This window comes from Myotis daubentonii, chromosome 18, assembly GCF_963259705.1.
Source record: "Myotis daubentonii chromosome 18, mMyoDau2.1, whole genome shotgun sequence".
Taxonomy (NCBI): domain Eukaryota; kingdom Metazoa; phylum Chordata; class Mammalia; order Chiroptera; family Vespertilionidae; genus Myotis; species Myotis daubentonii.
In genome coordinates, this window is record NC_081857.1 from 17097658 (window position 1) to 17116842 (window position 19185).

The 19185-nt window shown below is 41.9% G+C and overlaps 1 protein-coding gene across 2 annotated transcripts in view; it reads right to left on the reverse strand.

The window, feature by feature from the left end:
* Positions 1-12882: 12882 nt before the first annotated feature.
* PLA2G4A (phospholipase A2 group IVA) overlaps positions 12883-19185 on the reverse strand; it is a 132010-nt gene continuing 125707 nt past the window's right edge. For both annotated transcript variants that reach the window (XM_059673257.1, XM_059673256.1), the window contains one exon: positions 12883-13495. In XM_059673257.1, coding sequence (XP_059529240.1) covers positions 13364-13495 — 132 coding nt within the window. In that variant the 3' untranslated portion in view covers positions 12883-13363. The remainder of the gene's footprint in view (positions 13496-19185) is intronic.

The window sequence follows — 19185 nt, forward strand, 5'->3', positions numbered from 1 at the left end:
AATTCAGTATGACTGTGATGGACAACCATGTAACCCAAATGTTCATGGGTCCTCTGATCATGATGTGGTGAAGCCTAACCATTGTGCCCTCCACAGGAACGTGGTCTGTTGATGTGGTCTCAGTAGATCAATCAACATAAGGCAATTTTCACACATTAACCATCATTTCATTTTGGGTGAGAAAAACTTAGAGAATAATGACCTATGTGGCTGCATGTGTGGTCTATTCTCTTAGACCACAATGATCATATCATTTATTGCCCGAATTAGAACCCTTGTGAGAGTAACATGGAAGATAGGAGTGTCATTAATAATAACTCTGGGACCACAGAAATATAGATAGGGACTATCCCCCAAAAAGCTGGGAGTATGGCTGCCTTATTTTGAACCCAAGTCCTGGTGCAACACCAGACAAGAAAGGCGACTACTAGTGGAGGCCCAATGTTAGAGATGCTTATCATCCCCAGTTATTTACTGAAAAGGAAAAGTGCGAAGTAGGAAGACAGAGGAAAAGTGCACCCATCATTGTTCTTACGTTCTTTGACCCTCTCTCTATTTTGAGAAAATACTATAACATACAGTGTTCTTACATTTTAATTTTAATAATGCATTCCTTCTCTACAGTTAAGGCATTTACTTTCATTTTAAGGGCTTTGATTTGGGCAGGTCCAATTCTAACATCTTGCATAACAGACCACCTCAACCATAGTAGCAAAAACAGCAGCAATCATTTCTTCTGTCCCCCAGTTCTGGGAGGTGAGTGGGCATAGCTTAGCAGTCTTACTCTGTGGACTTCCTTGAAGTTGCGGTCCATGCGGTGGTGTCATCTCAAAGGCTTCCCTTCTCACATGAGTGGTAGTCACTGCTGACGGTCAGCGAGGCTTGCCAGCCAGAACCACCTCTGCAAGGGCTCTGCATGTGGCATGGGCTTCCTCACTGGATGAAGTCTGGCTTCGAAGAGCAAAAGCATCCCAAGAAAAAGAGCCAGGAGGAAGCTGTCTCTCCTTAGGGCCTAATGTTGGAAGTCCCATAGCGTCACTTCTGCACTAGATGATGACAGGCACAGAGATTCAACCAGGTTCAAGGGGAAGGGACATAGACCACCTCTATATCCTGATGGGGGTGACAAGGTCACACTGTAAGAAGAGCCTGTGAGTTGAGAGATGTTTTCATGGCCAAAGGATAGCCAAGAAAAAAATGTTAACTTGAAAAGGCAAACATTTCTGAAATGGACTGAATGAGTTGCCTATTTTTCTTGAATCAAATTTGTAACTTGTAACTTTCTCATTCTTTCCAAATGAATTATTTAAGATAAAGTTAATTGATTATTTTGTAATTTAAGCATTATAGATCTAAAAAAAAATGTATGCAATGCAACATTAGATCAAATTGGTATCCAGTGAATGATATATAGGGGATTCTTTATGATATAGATTTCTTGGCTTACATTTTATTTGCAATATAATGTGCTTATATATATATGTTTATACCCGGAATAGGGTGCAGCAGTGAAATGTCCCCTCAGGATTAGGAATGGGTGCATTTGTTATTGAAAAGAAGGTTTATGTTAGAAATAAAAGCATGTTACCCAAAACATCACCTCAAATTAGTAGAAAATTAATTTGGCTGTGATACAATATTGGGGTAAAAACTGGTTTTAAAAAATCTGGTTATAGCTTGAGTGTTAGTTTAATTCCAGAAAGCACCTTTTCTCCCAGTGCAAAATTGCTGTGCTGTGACATGGAAAAATGTTAGAAGGGAGAGTCTTTTTGTCTCTTCTCAATAGAGAACCTCATCCTGTGTTTTGAAAATTGTCCATCATATGAATTTTTGTTTCCTATTGAATATAGAAATTAAGAAGGCAACAGGGTTGCCAGATATAACAAGTAACACCACTATAGGGTGCCCAGCTGAATTTAAATTTCACATAAACAGTGACTAAAGTTTTAGTATTTCCCTAATAACTACATCCCCCAAATTTTGCAAATATCAAGCCCCCTGTATTTTATTCTGCAAGTCTAGAAGAAACAAGATACTTGCTTTCCCAACCTCCTATGTAGCTAGAATGCGACACAAAATGGCCTTGTGACCTAAGATTGACCAATTAGATGAACTGGCCCAGACCTTGAATCAGAAAAAGCAGGAACAGTGGAGAATCGATTTAGTTAGTGGTGGTAGCAGCAGCAGCAACATCAAGTTTCCATGGCAACAATGATTGTGTCTCAGTGGTGCCCAGCAGTGAAAGCTCTGGCATCCTATGTCCAGTAGCAGCAGGAATGTCTCCACTGGTCTGATTCTGGGGTGTGGTTTTACTGCTTAGTCTCTCTCCTTCCTGCCCCATTTTCACGAATTCTTTAAAATTCTTGAAGATACTTTGGACTACACAGCATCCTTTCAAGAGATTCCTTTTCTGTTGAAACCTCTCATAATCTATCTATCTATCTATCTATCTATCTATCTATCTATCTATCTATATGCCAATTTAATATCAGAAGAGAATAATTTGGGGAGGGAGAAAAAAATAATCTAAACTTTTAAATATAATAAATATTCAGGCATCTTCTTAGGGTAACAGAGTCTTTACTTCTTTCTATGACAGAGGTGGGGGGGGACCTTTTTTTCTGCCAAGGGCATTTGGATATTTATAACATAATTCGAGGGCCATACAAAATTATCAGCTTAAAAGTTAGCCTGCTATATTGGTCAAACACTTAATTAACTCACCCCTAATGCCTTGGCAGAGCAAGACCAAATGATTTCATGGGCCTTGTATGGCCCTCGGGCGTTCCCCACCCCTGCTCTAAGAGCAGAACATGGACTCTGGAGAAACGTCCCCTGGGGGTCACAGTCCAGCTCTGGCACTTACCTACCTAGCCGACCTTGGGCAAGTTACTTAAGTTTTCTGTTGATCAGAAAAGTTTGGGTCCACATCTGTACAGTGAGCATAACAATAGAGTCTACCTCACAGAATTGTATTGATTTTTAAATGAGTGAATATTTAGAATGGAGTCTGGCACATAGAAAGCAGTATATACATGTTTAAAAAACAAAAAACAATCATCATTCACAATTCTAAGTTGTAGAATTGAGGCAAAAACAGTCAGCTGTGATTACCATGCTGATTCTCTCCTCCAGATGCCAGGAAGGGACTTAAGAGGAGCCTGCCACGTGTACTAAACCATTCTGTGACTGATGCATGTTAGAATAAGCGAAGCATTTTAAATAGCAGTACTCACACCTCTAGCACTGCATTATCAAGCAAGAGACCTCAGTGAGGCCCTATTTGAAAGTGAAATAAGTGAGATTAGGGAGGAAGTGTAAAAATCTACATACTGTAAGGCACCATCCCCACAGCTTGTTATGATCTTATAGAGTTAATTATCAATGGCGTAGGCAGAAAAGGCATATACGAAATGATCAGACAGCTAAAATACCACTAGCAGACTATAAAGGGAGGTTTATTTGATTAATTGATTGATATTACAGGTCTTGGAGTAACAGCAAACAGGATTTGGAATTTTCAGTAGAATCAATGATAAGAAGCAAGAGAGGGAATTTTGTCATCTCTTGATGAAAAGAGAGGGAATTGTGAAGTTGAAGTCAAGAGCAGGACAGGGGCATGATCAAATGTCAGGAGCCTAAGTGGGAATCAGGTAGAAGGGCCAGAGGGAGGAGGATGAGATCAACCAAAGAGGAGAGGGAAGAATCTTGCAAACATGTATAATACATGTCTTGATCACTGCTGTTGTGCCAATACCTATTACTGTGACTAGCATATACAGTAAGTGCTCTGAAGTTATTTGTTTAACCAAATACACCATGGTCCTTTAATGGAAATGTGTGTGTGTGGGGGGGGGGAGGGTGGAGGTGGGAAGGGAGGGAATCTATCCACACTACTAACAAAATAATCACAATCATTCCACCAGCGAAAATTTATTATTTTGGGCACTGAGGTTACAAAAGTGGACAAGGCAAGCCCAGCTCTGCACCTCAGAACATACCAACAATCAAACAAGTCAACGGGCATATAGTGTATTATTTAGATGGTGGTGAGTCTTTTGGAGACAAATGAAGTTGCCTGAGGGGGAAGTGACATATGACTGTTACTTTCCATTGGGTGGTCATGCTCAATGATGAGTATCCCCTGAGGAGAGAGACCTGAAGGGAGTAGGGAGACTAACCATTTTGGTATTTGAGTGAGGAGCATTCTAGGCAGAAAGAAAGGCATGTGCAAAGGTCCTGACGCCAGAGAGGATTCGATAGATTTCCAGATCGTGTGGCTGGAACAGAACATTCAAGGGCAAAATGGTAGAAGATGAGGTTAAAGAAGTACCTGGTCATGTGATGGGCATTTGAGCCATTGGGTATTATTCAGAATGCAACAGAAACCCATCTTTTTGCGTGAGTCACTTCTGCTGACATCTGTCTCACCTGTCATACACTGACTTCTTGCCTTACAAAAGCTCTGCTGGCTTTGTTGCCTGGCCCTGCAAATCATGTTGTGTGGACTCCACTGCTCTAGCCAAACAGAATCATAAACAACGATTAAAATACTTAGGTGATGAATGAATTATTGGTGTGGCCCAACATATGAGGTTGGGGTCAGTCCTAGTCTATTCTAAAGGAGTGATGAGAAGAAAGTCTGATGAGCTATATTGTTCATCGTGCCATTGCTTAACGTGCCCGTCTGTGTGCCTTTCTCCTACCACTGGACACAGAAGTAACCAGTTTTACTGGGTGCTCCTTTTGTCCGTTGGGAGCGAAAATATCACTGGAACTGGACTCAAAATGTCTGGCACTGGAGTTTCAAGACAGGAGTTTTGGAACTAGACAGATCTCAGTTTGTGATGGATTAATCCATCTTCCTTTGTAACTTTTAAAATAGGGATAAAAAAAGTATAATATATAAGAGTTAGGATTATTTGTATAAAGAATTTATCATGACACCGAGCGCTTAGCAAATGCTAAATAAATATTATGATTTTTAAAAATGTATAATAGATGCTTGAGTATCTGATGAAATAACTTCACAATCAGCAGGTATTTATTACACTCTGTTGGGGACTTTCCACAGTTGGGTTTACATTATGGTTATTTTTCCCAGTGTGTAGTCTCACACTCATGTGTGTATTCCTTGAGGCAATAATGATAAGCATGGGATTTTCATGCTCAGTGTCCAATACTCTGTAACTGAAAAGGTAGAAGCTCAATAAGTGTGTGTTGAGAGCATGAGCAACTGGGTCTTAGAGATTTCTGCAAGATGTTCCAGAGCCACGTAATCAGGTGATCCTCCACCAACCTTCCTTTAGCCTGAAAAAGCAGAGTAGGAGACCTTCTCTACCCCACTGGCTCATCTCGAGGTTAGGGTCCCTGAGAAAGTCGGTCTCCCAGCTGCTTCACTGTCTAGCAAGCCCACAGATCTCCCTGTCTGGAAATGTTTAAATATTCCCAGTCTTACTGTCTTATTTCTTGTCCACATAATTCATTGAGAGTTTTCAGTTAGGGGGGAAAAAGTGAAATACTTCTAAGCAACATCTCATTGATGGAGACTTGCAGATTTAATAGATTTCAATATTTTAATATAATAAGGTCCTTAATGAATGAATATTTATTGCTTGAGTCCATCTCGTCTCAGTTAAGGACTATCATTTTGTTTCTATTCCTGATAAGTCAGTCATTCAATATGTCAAGTCATGGACAGAGCCCCTACGGGAACCAAATCAGCAGGTTGATATGCCGGGTTTTGTGGGGAGCGCTATTTAAGTAGTTTGCTGCATCTTGGTGATTTTCCACTTTCATTACTAAGTTGTTTTGTACACACACATATTTTCACACCATCAAAAGCAAGAAGCCACTGTGTTTTCTAAATTTAGTATTACAATGTCAAGGTGATTTTTTCCCAATTCTTTGGGATTACTATGTTAATCTTTATGAAACTTTGTAGTAAACGATTAAGTTTCTTACAAGGTAAGAAAACACAATTAATTCCCCATGACTAATACGGTATTCCATTTTATAAAGCACAATTTACTGAGACAATTGGAACTGAAAAGTCTTAAATAAGTAAAGGGTGACACAGTGTGGTTATAGAAGCTAATTTCCTAAAGCTTCATCCAAATATTTTTAAAAAATCTAAAACAGGATTAGTTTGAAGCTATTAAAATCTCTTCTCTATACTGCAAATTAAAGTAAAATTTTAAAAGCTGTCAATTATTTAACTTAAAGGTTCCCCTAAAATAGACACATGTGGTAATTAATATTATTCATAATAGGCCAAAAGTCACACTACTGGTAAGTGGCTGAGCAGTTTTAAAATTTACTTTTATCTGATTTCAGTACCATGCTTTAAACAATCTATAATCTAAGCTTAGGTCTCTATAACTAAAAGGCACCCCTCCCTCAATAATTAATGATCCTGACTTCACATGTCTATAGGATCAATTACATTGCACACATATATTTTTGAGAGATCCCATGAATACCTCAATCAGAACTTCTCGGTGTTGTTTTTTTCACGGCAATCTTGTCAAATAGAAGACGTAGATGTTAATATCCTCATTTACCAAACAAGAAAAATGAAACTCAAAATATTTAGGTGCCAATGTTTATATGGCACTTAAGTGACAGAAAGAGGCACAAACCCCTCAGCTCTTGGCTCCAGGTCAGGACCTCTGGGTGCTTAGGAGAACATGTGGGGTTAGAGGTCAGGAGACCAGGGCTGCAAGCTAAGCTCTGTCATGTGATTAATGTTGCATAATGCCAAGCAAGTCACTTAAAACCATGAGTCTTTAGTTCCATCTTTTAATAAATGAAAAATTATATTCACCTTGTCTATCTTCAGAGACTGTTGCATCAAGCAAAATGAAATAAAGTATTTAAGAGAGTTTTTTATAGACTGTGAAATACTCTAAATGTTACTCGGCTTTTTCTTGTTACCAGCACAATATAACACATGCTTCAGTAATATAGTAAAACGTAGTGATTTTTTCTAAATCTAATAAACACTGTAATTGTCACCTAAACTAAAATGTCTACTTAAATCATTCGTTCAGAATTAGGATCGTTATGGCAATCCGAACACTGCATAACCATCCTATACTTACTGCATCCTCTCATTTAGAGATGCAATATCTTGGCCTATTGAAGACTCTTCATTATACAAAATATATTAATTAAATGCATTAGAACAGAATCTGTAGTTATAGGAGGTGCTTTAAATGTAATTTCATAGTAATTCGAATATTGGATAGACCTTCAAAAAAATCCAAATGCAATACACAAACAAAATAGCTCACTTCTCACAAGACCTACCAATATAATAAGTTTAGCTAGCCTTTTAAAATTGGCTAGAAGTCTATCTCCTTGAGAAGCAGGTGACAACACTCATTTCATAAAAGCTTCTTAAAAGTATTGCCAAGGTATATTTCCTCTATGGAATTTCCTCTTCAAATTCCATAAGTCACAGTATTTGGCTTTATTATCATTAGTTAGTAATAAAAAAATTGGGTTCAAGAAAGTTCTGAATATAAAACTATTTACCTGCATCTTTTTCTATGACACCATTGCTACAAAACTCACATAATTACTTTACACTAAAAAGGTTTCCCACCAAAAATATAAGAAAATCTGGGAGTTTAAAACCCTGTCACTAAATTTTGTTTCAGCATTGGAACCTATATGGGTGTGGCCAACACTGCAAGTGTGTGGAGAGGGTACAGAAGACAATTTGAGTTGATGAATCTGAGGCCCAAGAGTATCTTGGTACAATGGGCAGCAGAGTTTACACAAAGGTAAGTTTGGGTTTCACTCAGCAAAGAATCACCGAAGCACAGGTCCCTGTAACTCAGAAGTGGGGAGACAGATAAAGAAATAAATCATTGGGCAGTGGAGATGGGGAGACAGATAAAGAAATCATTGGGCAGTGGGACTGTGATATAATGGAAATGTGCACAGGGAACTAAGATGCAGGAAAGAACCACAGAGGAGAAACGGTTTATCTTTGCCTTATGATGAAGGGGAGGATGAAAGGGTGAGGGCAGGTAGCACCCAGAATAGCTGGGAATTTAAGGAAGTTCCAGACTCAAGGACAACCTGGTGAAAGCTCTGTTTAAGAAAGTGTTAGAAACTGGGTGATGATTCTCTACAGTGCGTTGAGTAGGTCATTCACTTCTAGGTTTTCATTAACCTGTGAAATTTTTCTCATTAATTCATTTTATTTCTGTGTATCTTCGAATTGTTTTGCAGCAAAAAGCAAAATGGACAACAGAATGGTTGAATGAATGCCTTTTAAGAAAATATGTTACATTATTGCAATCTAATTGTACAATATTATATGTGCGTGTGTAAGTGCAAGATATGTCCTGAAGCCACCTCATTAGAGAAATAAACTATACAAGGTTTCCCCCAAAAAAGTATACATACTTTAACAGCTGATAGCTCAACTTTGAAAATGAAATGTATTTTTTTTAAATATTTTTTTTTATTTTTTACAGAAAGGAAGGGAGAGGGATAGAGAGTTGGAAACATCGATGAAAGAGAAACATCGATCAGTTGCCTCCTGCACACCCCCTAACTGGAGATGTGCCTGCAACCAAGGTACATGCCCTTGACCGGAATCGAACCTGGGACCCTTGAGTCCGCAGGCTGATGCTCTATCCACTGAGCCAAACCAGCCAGGGCAATGAAATGTATTTTAATAAACACTGCCTTTATAATTATTCAAAGTGTGTGTATACTTTTGGGGGGACATCCTCTATTTGCTTAAAAAACAAAACACTGAAGACAAGTGAATGTAGAACAATTTTTTGAAGAATGCTGCCATCTACTGGTCACACTAAGAAATTTACTTACATGTATACATTAATATATTTCTTAAAGATTTGTGAGTTAATGTTTTATATGCTGAATAAATATTTTCCTATTCACTAACAGTTAATGATTTCTTATTTTCCTTAAGTTATATGGGATCCATCAATTAAATCTGTCAAAAACAAAATAGCAGGCCCAACCAGTGTGGCTCAGTGGTTATCAACCTATGAACCAGGAGGTCACAGTTTGATTCCTGGGCAGGGCACATACCCAGGCTGTGGGCTGGATCCCCAGGAGGGGAAGTGCAATGAGTCTCTGTCGCCATTGATGTTTCTATCTCTCTCTCCCTTGCCCTTCCTCTCTGAGAGCCCTGAGAGAAGGCGAATAGAGTAAGCATCATGGTTGTTGCAGATGACTGCCTGGAGAGAGTTTCAGGATGCAGTGGGAGGCAAGGGCTTCTCCTAACCCTTTGGGTTCCAGATCCTTAGCTGCCCTGAACTGCATGGCACGTGCGTGCTTGGTATGCACCCCTTCAGCGGGCCTGGGGCAGCCAGCACCCTGCAGGCCTGGGGAGGTGGGGCATAGTCCTAGCATAGTATTCAGTGTGGAGGGCAGCGGTTCTCAACCTGTGGGCCGCGACCCCTTTGGGGGGTCGAATGACCCTTTCACAGGGCTCTCCTAAGACCATCCTGCATATCAGATATTTACATTACGATTCATAACAGTAGCAACATTACAGTTATGAAGTAGCAACAAAAATAATTTTATGGTTGGGGGTCACCACAACATAAGGAACTGTATTAAAGGGTCGCGGCATTAGGAAGGTTGAGAACCACTGGTGGAGGGGCTCACCCCCAGAAAATCACCCTGGGCAGCTGCTGCAAATTGGCGACAGTCACTCTCATTTGGACCTGCTGCCTGATGGTGTTGGTGTCCCCGGTTCTGCCAGCAACCAGCACACTTGGGTGTCTCTTAGATGAAAATACTGCCTCCCTGACTCTCCTAGCAAGGGGCCCAGTAACCTGGAACTCTGCAGTCAGTGGGAATGTTGCCCTGGGGGTATTTCTGGACTCATCCTTTGACGGAGCCTGCCGGACCCTTGCCTAGTCCCAGGTCCCTGGCGACCTCTAACTGCCCAGCTCCTGCATACACAATTCTCACTTCCTAAGCCTCCAGGAAGGAGGGCCATCCCCTAAAATCACCCTGAGGCAGCAGCTACAAAATGCCATCATCAGTCTCCAAGAGGACTCGCAGCCTAAGGGACCTCTCCGTTTTCCAAACACCAGGCTCCCAGGTGCCTCTTCTTAGATGACACCCCACCCACCAGCCCGCCTCCAGCTCCGTCTTCTGGGCGAATGTGCACATCTGTGTTGTTTAGAGCTCAGAGGCGGGCAGAGGCCTGTGTCCCCGAATCCTGCACCACTGACTGCACCCCTCGGTCAGTGACCCCTGCCTGCCTGAACGAGGCTACCCCTGCAAGCGCAATATGCACGTCTTCAGCGGCTTTGGACAGCCAGGGCTTCCAGGCCCGTGGAGCTGGGGACCCCCCCCCCCGCCACCCCCCAAGCCCAGCCGCCTGTATGTTCTCCAAGTGGGAGGATCCCCATGCCTCCTCCCTCCCCTCCCAATCCCTGACATCACACTCGGGCGTAAACTGGCGACAGTCACACTGTCTGGAGGCGTCCTGGCTTCTCCAGCCACCAAGTTTCTCACGGTGACATCAGAAGGCGCACTGCCGCCCTCCGGGCCCCTCCCCAGCTCGTGACCCCCAAGAGCTCTCCTGTGCCCGACCATGTCCGTCCGGGTTCCAGATGCCTTGCCACCCCGGGCCCGCGAGCGCAGAACTCACCCCTTCCTTCTCCAGGGGCCCGCCTGGGCCTCCCGGGCCTGAGCAACCTGCAGAGTCTCCAGTCCAAAGGCAGCCCAACCGGAAAAGCACCTGCGGTGGCAGCTACAAGCCGGCGACAGTCGGTTCCCAGGTGGCCACGTGCCTGCGGTGCTCGGCCTCTCCAGCAGCCAGGGCTCCTGGGTGTCTGTCTGTCATTAGATGGGATCTGCGGGCCCTCCCGGCCTTGCTCCCGCCGTGTCCAGAGGGCGTCTGCGCATGTGTGTAGTTCAGGGCGTGGAGGCAGGTGAATAGATGCCTTGCATGTATCTCATTTCCTGCTCCCATGCCCCGCCTGCCCCGACCCGACCCAAGCCAGCTTCCGGTCGGTGACGCTGACGTGAGCGGCTGGCGCATGCGCAGTCCGCACGTGCAAGTCCCCTTGTCCCCCCTGCTCCGGGCGGGTGGGGCCCTCCGGGCCTGTGAAGCAGGGGTCTGTCCCCAGCCTCCTGCATCGTCTGCGCTGTGGAGGGAGGTTCATTCCCCGAACACACTCAGGGGCAGAAGCTGCACGTGAAGGACAGTCAGAACCATTTGGACTTGCTGCCTGTGGGTTCCGAGTGTCTCTTTCTAGAATCCTCCCCTCCTGCCTGCCAGGTCCTGCCCCGGCATCCATCAGCTCTGCTTCAGGGGGAAGTGCGCCTGTGTAGGTGAGGGTTTGCGATGAGGCAAGTGCCTCGTGTTCCCGAGACCCTGCTTCTGAGACCTGGTGCCCTGTTCCAGTTCCTGTCACCCTGAGCTAGGCTTCCAGGCACGTGTGGGGTTCCCACTTCTTCACCAGGCGGGTGGAGCTGCGCCAGGCTCCAAAGACCTGCATGGAGTCCAGTGTGGAGGGGCCCACCCCGAAAATCAGGAGGCAGCAGCAGCAAGTGGCTACAACCGGCCCCATCTGAACTTACTGCTTAACGGGTTCCAGAACCCTCCACGAACCCGGGCTCCTCGTTGTCTCCAGTTGCATTTCCCACAGTCCCACCAAGCGAGGCTGTGAGTCCTGAGATATCTGGCTTCCGGTGATGGGGTCCTTTGTGTGCGTACAGCCGTGGACATCGGTAGATGCCTGCTTTCCCCCAAGAGCCCATGATAGTGACAAAAAAAAATCTACGGGATTTATTCATTCGCTGTCTCCTCATACTTAAGATTATACCATGATAACAGGTTGAGGCTAGAATCCTCTTTTTTTGTGTGCTCAAAGCATGTCATGAATTTAATACATTCTTTCAAACTCTTCGCTCATATAATTAACTCGCCAAGAATCATCACCCGCTCTGCTCAGGGCACGTGGGTCTCTTCGTTCCTGGAACACGGTGCTCCACCCCCGAGCGTTTGCGTTTGCCGTTCCTCCCGCCAGGTATGCAGTTCCCTTGAACATCTGCAGGTCCTGCCCCTCCTGCCTCTTCACATCTTTACTCTGACGTCACCCTCTCATTATGAACTTTTCCAGGACCTCATTTAAAATTATATAACCCAACACTTCCCACCTCCTCCCTGCCCATCTTTAATGTCCTCCTTAGCACTTCTAACCGTCTAGAAAATTACTTATCGTCGGTCACCTCCACTAGAACGCCAGGTCCTTGAAGAGAGGCGCTTTGGTCAGGTTTGTCCGCTGTTGTATTCCCAGATCCTGCAACGTGCCTGATGAACAGTTGTAAGCACTCATTTGTCCTGTGCCTAAATCAACCAATGAAAGAATTGAGCTTTCAAGTGTTCCCTCATTCTTTATTTTTGTTTTTAGTCTTTCCTCATGGGTGGACATGTGAATGAAAAGTGAAAGAAGAAGAAAAAAAAAAGACAAATGATTAGCTAGCTTAAAGAAAGACAAGTCAAAGGAAGGAGAAGGAAGCCCGTATTATTGCAATACAGACTGTCCCTAAGACAAGCCCTGCATACTCAGCCCTTGCCACTCTTCTGGGTGTTCCTCTGGTGCTTTCTGTAGGACACACAGTCCAGGATAATGTCAGCAAAGTAAAGGGTTTAGCTAGAAGTGGTTACATTTTTTCTCCTTGCTGAATAAATATATACCATTACCATTCGTTCAACAATTTATACACAAGAAAAATAACTGATTTAAAATGAGAGGTTTCACATTTGAATTTAGGATGAACAACTTTTATGTTTGAAAGCCATGAATCTGAGATCTTTTGTAGCAACAGTGCAATATCTCATGAAAAATAATAACAGTTACCTCATGCTAATTTGTAAACAAATGTATTTATTTCATGAATGTGTAAATGCATATATAAATAAAAATAGTGTTGTCTTGTGGCATGAATCCAGTCAGTGAATAACATTCACACGCAATGCAAAGTCTAACTTATTGAGATCGACATGTTAAATATTCTAAACAGAAGCCACATTATAAAAATAGGACACATAACATAGTTGGCGAGGAATGTCTGAAAATATAGTCTATGTCCCTATATTTGCATCAGGAAATTCATACTGATAGAAAATGTAGCTGAGTATATTTTTACATAATCAACATCATCTGTTAACCTAACAAACTTATAAGGGTATTATTCTCATGCAGCTTTATATAAATAACTGCAAATTTGAGAATCAATCAGCCTCTTATAATTAGTACTAACGTCTGTGCTGTGCTATTGATCCAGTTGTCATGGGATTTCAAACTGCCTCAGCATCAGAAATTGCTGGCCCTTTCCAGTACACAAACTATGCTGGGGGTTTGCTTAGAAATTCCTTGTTGAAGAATCTTCTTGCCTCAACGTTACTGAGGGAAACAGAGCAACGAGATGGATTCTGTCTTCTGTATTCAATGCTTTCAAGGATGGCATTCTTTATCACCTGCAAATAGAGGCAAAAGGGGTATCATTCGTGCTGCCCTGAACTCATTTAAACATTTGATTGCTCAAAACAAAAATCCAATTAATCTTATTATAGAATTATTTTTAAAATAGAGAAAGAAATCTCTGAGTCATATAAATTCAACATCTCACCGTTACATTCTTGTTAAGCTCATATTCAAACATTCTTCCCGCTCCTACCAGAGAAAAAACTATCCTGGGAATGTTCCAGATTTTGTGCTGATAAAATTGGGAATAAAGCTAGGGGAAGGTCAAGGGGAGGAGAAAAACAAAAAAGAAAAAGAGGGGGGAAAAGGAGACATATATAATACTCTTTGTAATACTTTAAGCAATAAAACAATTTTAAAAAATTGGGAATAAAGTACTCGGTATTAACACGGTAAATTTAGCTTCATTCTGTCCTCCACTGGGAAGAGGATAAGAGGGAAGAAACAGCAATTACTAAATCTAGAATTTGGGTTCTTTAGTTAGTGGACAAATGGAAATGAAGAGCCAGGGAAGTACCAGACTTCCCCTAAGCCTAATGAAAAGAAAAGGCATTGCTGGCGAATTGCCCTGCTTCCTCAGTTAAATAGATACAGTTATAAAACATGGCTGTCCTTTATCTAGAAAACGCTGGGCTTTGAGTTTTTATTTATGATGGCTATGTTTTATTCAGAACATTCTCTGCGTATACTCGAATGGTGACGGCAAACTCTAAGAACTGCTATTACGATTATCATATGCTTCTTGGGTATGAAGTTAACCTCGTTAGAAACTTCTGGAACATTTGGGATTTGGCTGAAGAAGTTGTTGCAGAGCGATGGGAATGGGCCTCGGAAGAGAGGCATGGATTGCAGTCTTGGCTCTGCTGCCTTTTTCGATCCCTGTCACCATCAGGAAGGCCCATTCCCCAGGATGGGACTACAGGATTTCATCTTACTGACCCTGAGATAGAAGTTTCCGGACACAGAGACAAGACACAGGGATAGCCTACAATCCCCGTTAATCTCTACCCCAGGATCTCTAAGCAACATTGAGGTATTATCCACAGGTCGTTAAGCCCTCTACCATGGGGAGCAATACGTGGCGAGTCTGAGCAGTTTAGGATCCCATGGCCCCCTCCCTCCCAGAGCTGGTGTGGCCCACTTGGCCTTGGAGAGGTACGCACAGAGGGGCTTTCCCATCCCCACCTCCAATCTCTCTGGACAAGCCGGGTTCAATGCCTGGGGAAGAGAGATGTGTGACCTGGGCGGTGGTAACATGCAAGGAATATTCTACGACTTTATGTCAGGCCCGATGGGCAGGCTCCTCTGTTCTCTAACAGCAACTTGAAACAACAAGCAGTTGTACTGTGGAAAGGAGTTTACCTCAGGAATGTGACACCTTTATTTGCTTTATGATTTTTAAGTTTATATATGCAGGGGTGGGCAAAGGTAGGTTTACAGTTGTGAGTATATGAAACAGAGTTTATTCTTGTATTATTATTATTTATTTACTATTGTATTGTTTCCATATGAACATCTGTAAACCTACTGCCCAGCCTGTCTGGATAATTGTCTTCTGGGAAAAATGGGCTCAAATGTTACTGAGTCTTTTCAAGAAGATATTTGCTGACCCTATTTACCCATGAGCAAGGGAAACACAATTCATTCTATTGCAACGGAAGAGGCTTCCGGCCTGGGAAGGAGACCTCACCATGGGCCTCCAGGAGCAACACTTTTTGGCTACGTGAGATCAAGGGGAATTAGCTGAAATTCTTGAGTCTGTTTCCTCTTCTCCAAAAATGGGAATAATAATACTAACCTTGGCTTTTGTAGGGATTGAGGATAATTTATAAAAAGTACTTTGCACAGTGCCTGGCACATAGGCAACATTCCATACTAGTGTCTATTTGTTATTTTCAAGCTGAACATATGTGAGGACAATCGGGAGCTTTAAATTAGATGTGAAGCTATAAAGTTTACTAGAAACAAGATCACTAAATATAGCCAATAGTGGGCTTATTATTTGGTAAAAGTCAGCAAATCAATTCTGAGGTTAAATGTGTCCTAGCACGTCTTCTGTTAACACTTTAAAAAACAATTGATTTGAGAGAGAGAGAGAGGAAGGGAGAAAGAGGGAGATAGAGGAAGAAAGAGAGAAATATCGATTTGTTGTTTCACTTACATATGCATTCATTGGTTGATTCTCTTTTTAAAAATATATTTTTGTTGATTTCAGAGGGGGAAGAGAGAGGAAGAGATAGAAACATTAATGACAATGATCAGCTGACTCCTACACGCCCCCTACTGGGGATCAAGCCCACAACCCAGGCATGTGCCCTGATTGGGAATTGAACTAGGACCACCTGGTTCATAAGTTTATTCTCAATCACTGATCCACATGGGCTGGGCCATTGATTGGTTCTTATATGTGCTCTGACTGGGGACTCCAGGGATTGAACTCCACAACCTTTTCATATTGGGACGACGTTCTAAACAAATGAGTTACCCAGCAAGGGCCTTACTACACCTTCTTTTAATAATCTCCCCGCCTGTGCTTCTGGTCAAGTGGCGGAGTAGGTAAACATTGTACATGCCTTCTCCCAGGACCACATCAGAATTACAACTAATTTATAGAACAATCAACCTGGAGAAACATCTGAAGACTAGCTGAAGGGAACTCCTAGAACTAAGGATATAAAGAAGAAGCCACATCGACACCAAAAATACTATTTCAACTGCAATTTAAAAAAAATTTTTTAAAGGAAAAATTATCTCCCTTCCTTTCTGGAGATCAAATCACCAACTTTTCAGTTGGTTTCTCCTTCAACACAGCAGCACAAGACGCATCAACTCTAATTACAGAGAAGTACCAAGTAAAATAAAAATCAGCTATTTCCAAACACCTCAAAAGTTTTAACCTATAAAAGATTAAAGGGGAGATTTATATTGATAAAGACTGTCGATTTCTTTAGCATGAATTCATGAGCACAAAACTTCAGCAGTATCATTATCAATAGTTAGTGCATTTACCATAATTGGACCTTGGCAGGTGTTTCTAGGAAACAGGACATTTTTATAAATGAAAATTAATATTTACACAATTCAGAGACACCCAAATCATATGCAATGAGAATGTGCAAGTTGAACCACTAGGTGGCATATTAATACTATAAAACCATTAACCAGATTTTTTTTTCGGATTACTGCAAAAAACACCAATATGCTATGATTTATAATTCTGTGTGATATAAACCAAAGAGGCTAAACCTAGCACTATATCCGTTGCTAAATTGAAAACTTCCAGCATGATACATGGTACAACTTGATGCCCCCCAAAAAGCAATATGTCATATTTGAATCTTCCTGGTTTTTCATAATTAGAAGCATTCTTAAGTAGTGTTTCTATCTACTTTCCTCTTTCATTCACCCCTGAAATCCACTGAGATTCCAAATCCTCTCTGCCAGTTACCCTAGCATTAACCCTTGTATCCCCACTGCCTGTCCCTACATATGGCACGTGTCATTCCTCACTTGTGCCATTCACTAGCCTCGTGAGTGTTGTTCCAGAACATTTAAATCTTTGGCAATAAGGGCAGAGAACAAGAAAAGAAAACATGTAAAATGTGATCTTCTCCCCAAAAGGAACATATTTAGAACAGTGAGTTTGGAAATAACCCACAAGCGAATGTTAAATTACAACAGAAAAATTAAAAATGAGCCCAAAGAGGAAGTTACAGTATTTATTTGGAGAAAGAAATAAAAATTACAAATATAGAAAAATACAAGAGGGTATACTGATCTAAATTACTGAGAATTTTCTGGTTAATGTCTGCCTTCCCAATGAATACTGGTGTTGTGGAAGCAGCGACCTTTTATGTCTCATCATTTTTGACCCCCACATTTAGAACATGGAAGGGAAACAATAAATATTTGTAAAATTAATGAGTCCACAGAAGGTTATCATTAAAGGTTGAATTAAACAGGATAAGGATTAACTCATGGGGACAATGAGTCTTGGGGTGAATTAAAGGACAGATAAGATTTTATCAGTAGAGTAGAAAGACTGGGCATTCTCAGTAGAAGGATAACTTATAAAAAGGCTGAAGATGGAAGGTCATGGCATATCTAGGAAACATCTGGAATATATGAAGAACTCAAAACTTCCTTGTATTTTTGTTGTTGTTGTTTTGTATCATGTACTGTGACACCCCTCTTTCCTAAAACAGTGCCTATCACAGTAGATGCTCAATAAATGTGTTGAATTAATGAAGAAATAGGATGGAAAGAGACTACAGGAAGCATTAAAGGTGGATGAATTTGGGCCTAATATCTTAGGCCATGATATTTTAAAGCTTCTAAAATTTTTTTGAAAAGATAAAAACTTTTTAACTTGTACCTAGACACTCATTATGATGACGAAATATCAAATTAAGAAGTACCAATACTTCTGGATATGTGCTTTTCTTCCTTTTAATTAGCATCTAATGTTTAGCACCTTATAGAATTGTTTGAAAAGAAATTTTAAAAGCTCATTATTATCGTTATTGACATATGCTGAATAAACTCACACACAACATAGAACGTGCCTATCGAATTGATAAATTGAATGAGAGGGACTGCATAGCAGTACATTTTCTTGTGATGGCTGAATCAACTAGGTCCTAGAGATCCTAGAGGTCATATTCCCTCCAGATGAAAGTTAGTGGTGCATGAGCAGAGCCAGCGGCTCCACTCCCTGGCCAGGCAGACACTCTGTGCAGATTCTCCATGGTCAGGAGCTCTGCCTCCAGGCTGTATCCTGGCCCTTGCTATCCCCTCCTCCTAACACATTAAATTCTTCACCATTTTCTGCTGATAAGTCAATGACATTTAAAAAATCATTCACAAAAACGTTACTGCGTAATTTAGGTGCCAGGCATTGTGCTCAGTATCTCTGGAGGATACGGGGTAAAGAAGGCAAGTCATTGTTTTCCATGGGTTTACATCTATAGTTAAGAGCAGAAGGTACTGTGAACAATGATAACAATTATTGTCATTATCCCATTAGCTGCTTCAGTTTATTGAGTGTCTCTTAGATGCCCTTAAATGATACTGTTTTAGTTAATCCTCACTCTGATCTGTAAGACAGGTAGCATTGTTTCCCCTGACAAACGGGGAAGGTACAATTTGGAAAGGTTAACCTACATGCCCAAGATCACGCAGCCAAGAGGTGGCAAGCAAGCATCGGAACACCCAGTTTGGTCTGACTCCAAAGGCTCCGCATTTCCCACATACCACACGTCTCTAGTAGAAGTCACCGTATGTTAGGTTGCACGAAATACTGCCAGGGTGCAAGCACTCAGGCGATGCTCAGGGGAAAGGAATCTGGGAAAGTTGAGTAAGCCAGAAGCCTGATGCCAAAAACGGACCCAGGCTGCTGTCACGAGTGAGCACTGGCAGAGCAGAGGCTTTCTGAAGATGAATGGAATTCAGGAATCCAGCTTCCCCATAGCGGGCCAGCCAGGATCGCTGAGGAAAAACGCAGCAGCAGAAGCATAAAGCTGTCAGAGACAGCGTAGCCTCTGCAGAGTGGAAATTTATGCCCGCATGTGAATTGAAGATGAAAGTTTGCCTTGGCCTCAAACTTGAAAAGTGTCCTCATAAGGGGTTGGCAGTCGAGTGTCTCTGCATGAGAAGAGTTTATATGCCGTGTCCAGTTTCAAGC